The sequence below is a fragment of the Diadema antillarum genome, unplaced genomic scaffold, assembly GCF_040938485.1.
Source record: "Diadema antillarum isolate AM-2024a unplaced genomic scaffold, OU_Dant_1.0 seq00000701_RagTag, whole genome shotgun sequence".
NCBI classification, from domain to species: Eukaryota; Metazoa; Echinodermata; class Echinoidea; order Diadematoida; family Diadematidae; genus Diadema; species Diadema antillarum.
In genome coordinates, this window is record NW_027271606.1 from 822,292 (window position 1) to 833,490 (window position 11,199).

Consider the following 11,199-nt stretch of genomic DNA (forward strand, 5'->3'; position numbering starts at 1 on the left):
GACATATCATACATGTTTGTACACATTACAGTTAGGGACCCGTCACTGCTCTTTCAGTAAAATATACTTTACGTTTTGAGGTGTAGTTCCCTCTGTCATCATTGAAAGCTTGTTAGATATTTCTGAGTGACCTTTTACGGTCTACAACTACTCTTTTAAAGTCCAATTTGTGTATTTAAGATGACATACAAATTTGAAACTTTGATTTAATACCCTTTGGTCACGAAGCCAGGAGAACCCACTTAGCAATTTCAGTAACAATAGAAAACTTAAATTAAGCAACTTGTGTTTTACATAATGTACCACAATTATTCTTCTTTTTCTAAGATGTACTGGAAAATGAACATACCCACTATGTAGAAATGATTATAATGCAAATTCTCATTCATACACATAAATCACAGTGAGTGTGGCTCTTTTTGTGGTGAAACTTGTAAAGCTGTAATATTGCGTGCAGCACTGTGAACGGGAAAGTAGTATTCAAGTGAGATTAACGTTTGGTAGACACATTGATCTAGCTTCAGTATGCCCTAAGTATTTTTAGGCCTCCGCCACGAAGTTTTCGGGTTGTCTGTCCGTACATCTGTACGTATGTATGTCCGTGCTAACGAGAGTATGCTTGTGTGGCTAGGAGAACAATAGTGCACAATAGATGACCTTTATTCCGTCAGGCTTGTGTGGCTAAAATTTTTGCTTGTGTGTCTATTTTAACAAAAGGGAGAACAAAGGGGTAGACACAAAAGTATATCACCGTAAGGTCGTACGTCCGTCCGTACGTCCGTCCGTACGTCCGTCCGCATTCGTTTACGTGATAACTTGAGTAATATTGACTGGAATTCTGCTAAACTTGGTCCAAAGTATGATGGGGCAATTACTTGATTGGATTTTGGGTGAAATTGGCCAAAGGTCAAAGGTCAAGGTGAAATCATTAAATTGTATCTGTTTACGCGATAAATCTTGCTATTTCCCCGATATCCTTGCAATGCCCGAAGGAATTTTCTTGAAACTTTGTGTAGACATGTACTACTGCATTAAGATTCTCCAGAGAGAGTTTCATGTCACAAGGTCAAAAGGTCAAAGGTTAGGTGAATATGTCACAATTTCACTTTTCTCGCAAATGGTTCAATGTATCTTCATGGAACTTGGTACATACGCATGAACTGACTGGCAGGGATTTTCTAGGGAATGTATGGGTCATGGGTCAATAGTCAGGGGGTCAAAGGTCAAGGTCAACTCCTCAAAATTTTACTATTTCCCTCATATACTATTATATGCAATGCTTGCATTATTATTTTTAAAACTAAAACTTGATATATACATGTATTCCCTAATGGAGATTCTCTGGGAAATTTACAGCCAGAAGGTCAAAGGTCAAAAGTTAAGGGTCAAAAGCCAGGTTTAAAGGCAAAAATATATACATATTTTATACTGTAATTACACTCTTTCTTCATACCTTGCAAATTACTCAATGCATAAACTTATAAAAGGGTCAGTCAGAAGTCAAGAAAAACTTCTCAATTCCCCAAATACAGGTACCTGCACTCTTAGACAATTATAGCAAACCAAGTTCAAGGAAAAGTGAACATTCAAGATATTTCTGACAAACCTGTCATTTCAACATTTTGTCAGTTTTGTGAAACTGTCATAACACATTGTGAAGACATTGTACCATACACCTATTGGGAGAATCATGCATTATGGCAGAGGCATCAGTCGCCATAGCGACATTTCTAGTTTTAGGATACCAGGGAAGCTGCAGCAAGACTTCAGACCATTTATGTAAAGATAAAAAGAACACACTGAAACACGCAATTAAGGCACAGAGTATGACAAATGACCAGTCTAGGATACCTTTTGGATACTAACATCAGTGTGCATGCAAATTGTCAGTCCATGGCATTCACCACTAGACTACAGCAACTGTTCAAAAGATTTAAAAAAAAAAAATCTGTGGCAGAATCCAACATTAACTTGTTCTTGAAAGACAGAGCACTTTTATAATAAAAAAAAAAAAATGAAAATGATCAAATTCTGATGATTGCATACAACACTGTGTAAAGCAATGATTACATGTATAACGTCTCCCGCTCCATTTTTGTGAGCACCTAATAGCATAATTTGGATAATATGCTAGAAAATATAAAGTCAGCAGTGTAGGGCTCTATATTTGCAGTTGCAGAGTAGAGGAAGCATTGTGGACAAAAACTTTTTTTTCTGGTATTTGAGTCTACAAAAGAAGAGTCAAACCAAGTGATAAAAGGGTTAATTATGATAAAAATACCAAACAAAAGGTATTAACTCAACTAAAACTGTTGCCTTAAATGTTCAAAACCTTCAGAAATATTTGCTCTAGTTATAAATCTGGTACATTAGGTGGTACACTGTGAGTGGACTGCTTCCATTTTAACCCATGTGTTCTGTGTGTTGATTGGCATATCAAACCCCATGGCATTGTAAACACAGTTCTAGATTTTTGGCACAGAAAGGGTTAAAATTGAATGATGCTGGCAACAAGTAAAATTGATCATCTTTGTGGATATACTGTAGCTTGACCCATCTGTTATGAATAATCTGTAAAAAACTTCTATCTTTTGAGCAAATGTGACATAGAAATCAGGTCACTTCAACAGTTAGTTATTGGTAATCGGGTATGTGTCCTGTGTTATTGCAATGCAAGTCACGGTGTTACAGTCATGGTGTTACAATTACTGTAACACTGTGACACATTTCAATCAGCTTAAATTAATTAACAAAATGAGTTACCATAATTTTAGTACTTGTGTATGGTAGCTATACGTGGTCATGATTTGGGCTATCAAAATAATTCCTTTTGTGTTTGTAATTTTCGAACAATTCGAAAAACATCAGTTTTTACTTTAACACCGTGACATTATTGATTATCGTATTTGAGACGTTTGCTGAAGCATAACACTTAGAAAATCTTGTACTTTGATGAATTTGTAGTGATCTTCAACCCTAAAACTGAAAACAAAGGCAAAGTTTTTACCTCCTTTATCATGTTCTCATGCTACATCCATTTGAAACTTCTGTATTTTTCAGATATTTATCTCAAATTTCATTATGCTGAGTTTATTTGCATATTTAGCAAAGTTAATTATGTAATTTTCTAACATGTTAGTTTAGTTTATTAACAACATACATGTGAATTTGAATATATAACATAACATGAAATTACATAGGGTAAGATACAATAACATGAAAATCTTTTATGAGAATACAATGATATACAAGGTTCTTACAGCTATGGAAGCATATATTTTACATACTTATATTTATCTTACATAAGAATACATGTGGTATGATACTGATTTAATTTAATTGATATACATTTATCACTGAAAAGGCAAAGAGAATGAATAAGTATGTAATATAGACATATATAGACAAAGGTTCTGAACAAAAAAAAAAGTAGAAGTAGAAAACATAGGATAATGTTGTTAAAGGGGGCACCAAAAGTTAGCACAAGTGCTAGTAGAGAATGGTTCTCTCATTATAGCTATATTTAAATGCTTATTGCAAGTTCTAAAAGGTATACCGTTCTAAGTAGCTGTACTATAAAAGTATATTAAGCTAAACATCTAAATATCTTTTCACCACTAAACTTCATTTAACAAGTGATTTTTTAGGTTTCTTCTACACAAGATGGTCAGATATGAAAAATTCAGTCCTTAAGCTTTCATTTGATACCCAAATCAATGAGATTTGACTATTTTGAAAATTTGATGGTCATGTCCACTTTATCATGGAATTGCCCTAATGTTTCATTATTGTATCAAAGGGCAAGTCATGTTTGAACATGTGAATAGGTTGAATGAGTTTTACTTTAAAATTTCTTGAATATTATATAATCAATTATTCAAATGAAAAATCCTTTGAATTGCAAATCATAGAGTACTCTCTTAAAAAATCGAGTGAAAATAGTCCCTCTAAAAGGAGTGAATACAAAAAAAAGTAAATTTAGAGTGAAAAAGGAGTGAATTTTTTATTGTGATTGTACATTTTCACTCATTTTGGAGTGGCCCCAGGAATAACTTAAAGGACAAGTCCACCTTCATATTAATGTGGATTGAGTGAATGCAACAATATTAGTAGAACACATCAGTGAAAGTTTTGGGGAAAATCCGACAATCCGTTCAGAAGTTATGAATTTTTAAAGTATCTGCGCAATCACTGCTGAATGAGGAGACTACTACAGTGTATGATGTCACTTGCGTACAACAGTATAAGGAAAATAAAAAGAGAATTCCACAAAACTTTACTTTTTGAATAAAGTGCACATTTCTTTGACTCCTTACTGACGTGTGTTAAGGGAAATATTATTCCCCTTGCCTTGTGAAAGAGAGAAGTCGGGTGTTCTTTTGTTATGGGAGAAAAGTGAAAATATGTTGAATTTTCTGTAATCTTTCTTTGTATGGTTGTACTCATGTGACATCACAAGCTATAGTAGTCTTCTCATCCAGCCGTGACTGAGCAGAAACTTCAAAAATTCATAACTATTGAACGGATTGTCCGATTTTCCCCAAACTCTCACTGATGTGCTCTACCAATATTGCTGCATTCACTCAACCCACATGTCTATGAAGGTGAACTTGTCCTGTAATGATTTTGGAATGATCCCTGATGTCACTCTAAAAAAATGTTCATTTTCACTCAAAATTCACTCCAATTTCACTCTAGATTCACTCTTTTTTTTGTGTTTGCTCCTTCAAGAGTAAATATCTTCACTCAATTTTTTTTTTTTAGAGAGTAGAATTACTTTTGTTTGCAATATATACTACTTAGTATATCAAATGGCAATTAGTTACTGAAAGAAAGAAAATTGTTTAATGAATGAAAAATCATAGAAGATAATGCTCATATCCTCGTACCATTCTTTGATACTTTTTCATGAATTTGTTACAATTAACTACTAACAGAACAATGGAGAGGAAATGAGGAAAGTATAGCATAGCGTCAATTGCCAGAATGACTCTAGTCCATCTCTTCTGTTCCATGATATGGTGATGTCTTGAACAGTCATTTTCCTTGGTTGTTTAGGTTTTAAGTTTAGTCATCTACCAAATTATAGCCCAACAGTTAAACTTGACTTTCATAAATCTTCCAATTTCTTGAATTTACTAATATTTGTATAAGTTTTCTTGCATTGATTATAAGGTGAACATGATTAACCAAGCTATATGACAAAAAAAGTCATGATTATCACTATTAAACATGATTATCACCAAGATTTTTATACAAGAAAAAAAAGTATGTAAATAAGCTGAAAGAAAAACTATTCCAATTATCAATTTTTATCATGATTATCACTGCATATCATTGATACCAAGACACATTTATGAGAATAGAAATGAATGGTTTTGATTACTGTATAAAATATGTGTAGTCAAGTAGAATCTTATCCAGTTCCAGATGTGGGAATTTCATGTACTCTGACATAAATTTTATGGATACTGAGTCGTGGTTTTTATACTTTATTGAGGTGGGTTCATAAAAATGCATGTATATCACTTCAAATTCTTTTCAAGACATTACACAGGAACTCTTTTACTGTTCTGTCTGTCTTATAAAGAAATACCAGTTTTCAAGGTCCCCCAGCAAATACACACATGAACTTATTGTAAGTAGTGGTGACAATATGGGCATCAGTGACAAACACCGACTTATCAAATGTCTTTCCCCCATGCCAGTATTCCCTCTCCTGATAATTAATAAATCTTATGATTTTTTTATCTCTCCCATTACATCAAAGTGTTCACATGGGCAGTGGTTTACAAAGAAAAAAAAATATCTGGCTAATAAAATATGGTTCTCTATATAAATTGTAATCTTAAAATCCTTCACCAATCACTTAATGCAACAGTGCAATAATGCTCTTTACATCACGGGTGAGTAAAATCAGGATCAGTTGGAAGAAAACTAAACAAGTAAAAACTTTAAAGAAGAATTATGGTATATCACAGTTATCTCTAACCCATGTCTACTTTTGGAATGTTAAATGCCATGTTTTGGTGTTGATTTTTTAAACGCACTGTGGCAGCCGATGGATGATGATCTCAGTACATGTACTGCATTCAAGCTGTCCAGTTCAATGGGGTTCAGTTCTGGTGACTTATTGGAGTTTTCGACCAGACAGTCATGTTCCTGGTCATGCATTTACCTGCTGCTCTTGAAGGGATTATTATCTTGTATGAATCGATAACGAGGAAACCTGATAGCAAGGAATGGCTTGAGGGTCCCCTCTAGGATGTGCTGACCATCACTTTAAGCATTCATATTTCCAGGGAATGTGGGAAAATTCTATGACCCTGTATGAAATACTTCATTCTCCAAATGTGGGTCTTCCCTGTGTGCTTTGGTCAATGAGAAAAGTGTCATTGCTTTTCGTGGCATTTCCATAAGATTTGGAAAAAGAAGTATCAAACCCTCATTAATAAAGACTACATTATCAAAATAAGGGGGGAAACAGAACTTTTGATTCCAGCGTTGCAAGAAGATTTTTTACTATTTTTCCTCACAACTTTTTTTTATGCCTCCGCCATGAAGTGGTGCCGGAGGCATTATGTTTTCGGGTTGTCCGTCCGTCCTTCCATCCGTCCGTAATGAATTTTGTGGACGGCATAAATAAAAAAAACCTTTTGAGGTATCCGAATGAAACTTGGCATATATGTGTATTAGGGGGTGAAGTTGTGCCTATTAATTTTTAGGTGCACGTGCTCAAGGTCAAAGGTCAAATACATAAAATTTCACTATTTCCACCATATCTATACAATGCCTGAAGATATTTTCTTGAAACTTAGTGTATACATGTATTTACCCAATTAAAATTCTCCGGTGAAAGTTTGGGGTCATGAGATCAAAGGTCAAAAGGTCAAGTAAAAATGTTAAAACTTCACGTTTTTCTCTATACCTTGGAATTGTTCAAGGTATCTTCATGGAACATAGTATATGTACTGACTTGCAGTGATTATCTAGAGAAATTAGGGTTCATAGGGTCAAAAGTCAGGGGTCAAAGGTCAAGGGCAACACTTCGAAATTTTACCTCATATTCATGCAATGCCATCAGGATTATTTTTTTTTTTACACTTAGTGTATGCATGTAAAACCTAATAGAGATTCTCTGGAAACTTTCTTTTTTTTTCTTTTATTATTGCCTCAAAGGTCAGTAAAAACTAACAACTTTAAACTCTTATCATGTCTATACTATATTTTCTGTTGCATAAAGCAGTAAGGTGAAGTATTGAGGCTTGAAGTTAGATTGCCATAGTTACACATCTCACCGATGGTTTTAACCATGTATTTATGGAATAATGTATGTTTGTTCTACAATTGATTGACCTTTGAGATTTAAAACTCACAATATATGCCTTGTTCTGTATAATTTTCATTGCATTCTTTGTGTCTTGTACAGAGGTTGCTCCTTGAGTCATGATGCATGTGCAGACAGGCAAGAGAAGACATTAGGACCCTGATACCAGGAAAGTCCTGCCGCTGTCACACCAACCTTTCCTGGCCACCAGTGATCTGTGTGCCACAATGAGCTACGGATGTTTCCTGTGATGCAGAGGTGGAAGTGACTTGGCTGTAATACTCGGTCCAACAGACTTTAGAACATCTTTGTCTACATCTATAGGGTATTTGTCAGAGGAGAAAGGCAAATGAGGCACTTACCTGCTGATGTGGATACAAGGACTTTCAGCTTTTTGGATCATGCACTGCAAATCTTTTATTGACATGCAGAATCACAGCCAGGCACACATTACTTGACTGATCAGCGCAACTTTTCCAGCCACAGCAAGATGCATAAGGGACTGATCAGCAGAGCAGTGACTGTACCCATTTGAATCTGATTGAAGATGTCATCCTCACCATCAAGTGACATACATACGAATTGGTCAGAGGAATATTGGGTTTCACCTGACCAGGTGATCAATGTACTTCCGACACTCTTGGTCAGTCAGAGAGGTATTTGATATCCTTGCATACTTCTATTGCCATTATTTTTGCAGACTTGTAAGTGTGCATTCGTCCAACAAAATTTGCTTCGCCACTTTCAGAAGCCATCTTTATAATAAGATATTGTACAAAATCAAAAATATCAGTCCAGAAACTTTGCATGTTTGTACACATATGTACCATGAGTTGCAAAAGTAAAGATTGAATCTCTCTTAATTCTGATGAGACTGTATGTAGGCAGCAGATATATTACACTTATGCTATCTATCTGAAGATCCATTTGTTTATGACATGCTTAATATCTTAGATTTACACATGGCAACTAACAGCAAGATTTGAATGCAGCAGGAACATAGCAATTAACCTATCAGTGATCAAATCCCAGCACAAAATCTGTAAAAGCGTTGTAGGTTATTGTGTTTATGTACTCACCTTAGCTCTCCTCCTCATTATTTTTTCAATGCAAGATGGCTGAATCTTTTTTCAATGTGTTTGGCATGAGTGATGATGATGGGAGTGATTTTGAGGGCTTTGCAGCAAATGAGATTGGTAGGAATGACTGGGATGACAATATTAAGACTGATACAGTTGGTATGTTGAACCCGATTGATGACGATGCAAGTTCGAGTGAGGATGATCTAAGTTCAAGTGACAGTGATGCAGGTGCAAATGAAAGTGATGAAAATGACAGTGAATATGATGACAGTGAGGAGGACACTGACGCAAGGACTGATGCTTGGGAGTGGTCTAGAGACCTGCATTCCTTTTCGGCTAGATCCTTCTCAGGACCTCCTCCTGGACCGACCAAGAAACTGAATGAAAAGTCTACAGTGCTGGATTTTTTCTTCTTGTTTTTTCCTCTGACTCTGTTTCAACACCTGGTCCAGGAAACAAATCGGTATGCTACACAAAAGCAACAAATTGACCCGGACCTCCCACAGTGGCAGCCATTGTCAGTGGAAGAAATGAAGTGTTATTTTGGTATTAGGCTGTACCTCAGCATAATTCCTCTCCCTAAAATGCGCTGGTTGTGGAACGCCGATGATGTTTTTGGCCATCTTCGTATCGCTAGGTTCATGACTCGGATACGTTTTGAAGAGATTGGCCACAATTTGCAGGCTCATTATCAGACCCAAGAGCTACCAAGTGAGCACCGTGACAAGCTGCACGTGATCAGACCAGTGTTGGATGAAGTTTTGGCGAACTGTTTGCAGCAGTATAATCCTCATCAAAATTGTTCAATCGATGAGGCCATGATTGCTTCCCGTGGCATGTATGGTCTTCGCCGGAACATTCCAAATGTTATGCCAGATAAGTGTGGGATAAAGGTGTGGATGAGAGTTGACTCTGTGAATGGATATTGTAATGAGTTTCGGGTGTATGTAGGGAAAGAGAAGAAAGGATGGCATCAGACAGGGTTTGTAGGGCATGTAGTTAGGGAGTTGACTGAGCAGCTTAGGGGAAGGAATCATGTGATCAACATGAGCAACTCCTTCATCACTCCTGATCTGTTGGAGAAACTCCAGCAGGAGGGCATCCTTGCTCGAGGGACAGTTCATAAGAACAGTCGAGGATTGCCACATGCTGAACTTGCCAAGCCGGGGCTTAAAGACCCAGGTGAGTACAATGTGGTCCAGTGCGGCCAGATCTCGGCCTATGCTTGTAAGGACAAACGTGTTGTAAATCTTCTGTCTTCAGCAGATGATCCTACATTGGAAAAAAGGTTTGGTCGCAAGACGAAAGATGGGAAGAAGAGGAAGGTTCAGATCCCTGTTGCCCTCTATGAGTACAAGAAATTCATCAGAGAAGTTAACCAGCTGAGGGTGGAGTATCCAACAGGTCGCCAGAGTCAGCGGTGGTGGGTGTATATCTTCTGGTTTCTCTTTGATGTAGCCATAGCTAATGCATTCATTTTGTGGAGGGAATCTGAGGCCCATCGAAGGGATGGCGGAGGTGGACACTCAAATTTGCAGACTCAGCTTGAATTTAGGAAGCAGCTGGCAAAATTCCTCCTCCCCAGAATTGTTGGCGACGAGAATCATGCTGGTCATGTTCTAGCAAAGAGACCATCTCGACAATCATGTCAGGGGTGCAGGATAGTGCGACGCAGATGCGAGACAAAGACATTCTGTGTGAAGTGTGATGTGGTGATGTGCATCAAATCGTTTGCTGCATATCATGGCTGGCACTGATTGAGTGTTCTCTGCATGAGTGGCATCCTGCTGATCTTCTGGCTAGATTGTCAGTTGTCAATGCTGTTCAGATCTCAGATGGCAATTTTTTTTTGTCCCTACGTTTAACTGATTCTGATTTAGTGCTGAAGCAGTATACAAAGCATTTTAGCATTTGCACATTTACCCCTGCATTACATTTACCCCTCAATGCAGTTTCCATATTTTGTAGGATGCACTTTGTAAAATTAGTATGTCCCATGTCCTTACACTTCCTTCAAGGTTTAGTAGAGGTTAATGTTTAGACAAGTTCTGTTTAATTTGTGTGATATAATGTTGCTTTGCAAGTATGCTGTTATTCTATGACATTACTTCTTGATGTATTACTTTTTTTAAAGTCTATTTTTCCACTTCAGAAGTTTCTCTTTGCAAATGTCTGGTTAGTTTGTTGCAGTGTTTAAAGTAATCTAAGATACACGTAATGGGAGTGATACTGAAGGCTTTGCAAACAATGAGCTTGTAAAGAATGTTGGTAGTGAAGAACAACTATTTGATGTTGCTGCTGATGTTGATGTGAGATATCTCAGTGGTAGATTTTTTAGAGTGAAGATGATTACACAGACTGCAGTAGTAATGATACTGACGCAGAGGCTAACACTTAGGAGTGGTCAAAACCTGCTTTTTTTAATGAGGTAAGGTCTTTTTCAGGACCTGAATCAACCGTAAGACAGCAGTGCTGATTATTGTTTTTTCCTTATTGCCCTGTGATTTTGATCCAGCAGTTTGTCCAAGAAACAGGGGCATAAAGTAAAAAAAGAGCATATCGTCTGTTGAGAATGAGAAGGGCTTTAAAGTCTTCTCGAACACTATGTGTTTTGTGGTCACTTAACGCCCTTATCATTCTCAACCGATGATATTGTCCCGTTTTTATGCCTCTGCCGTGAAGTGGTGCCGGAGGCATTATGTTTTCGGGTTGTCCGTACGTACATCTGTCCGCATTCGTTTACGCGATAACTTGAGTAATATTTAATGGAATTTAACCAAACCTGGTCCA

The 11,199-nt window shown here is 36.9% G+C and overlaps 1 protein-coding gene across 1 annotated transcript in view; it reads left to right on the plus strand.

Annotated features, from left to right (window-relative positions):
• The window catches only part of LOC139737733 (piggyBac transposable element-derived protein 5-like), a 134,177-nt gene extending 123,219 nt beyond the window's left edge, over positions 1–10,958 (plus strand). The window contains exon 4 of the mRNA XM_071648410.1: positions 7,430–10,958. Coding sequence (XP_071504511.1) covers positions 8,442–10,166 — 1,725 coding nt within the window. The 5' untranslated portion in view covers positions 7,430–8,441 and the 3' untranslated portion in view covers positions 10,167–10,958. The remainder of the gene's footprint in view (positions 1–7,429) is intronic.
• Positions 10,959–11,199: the final 241 nt, after the last annotated feature.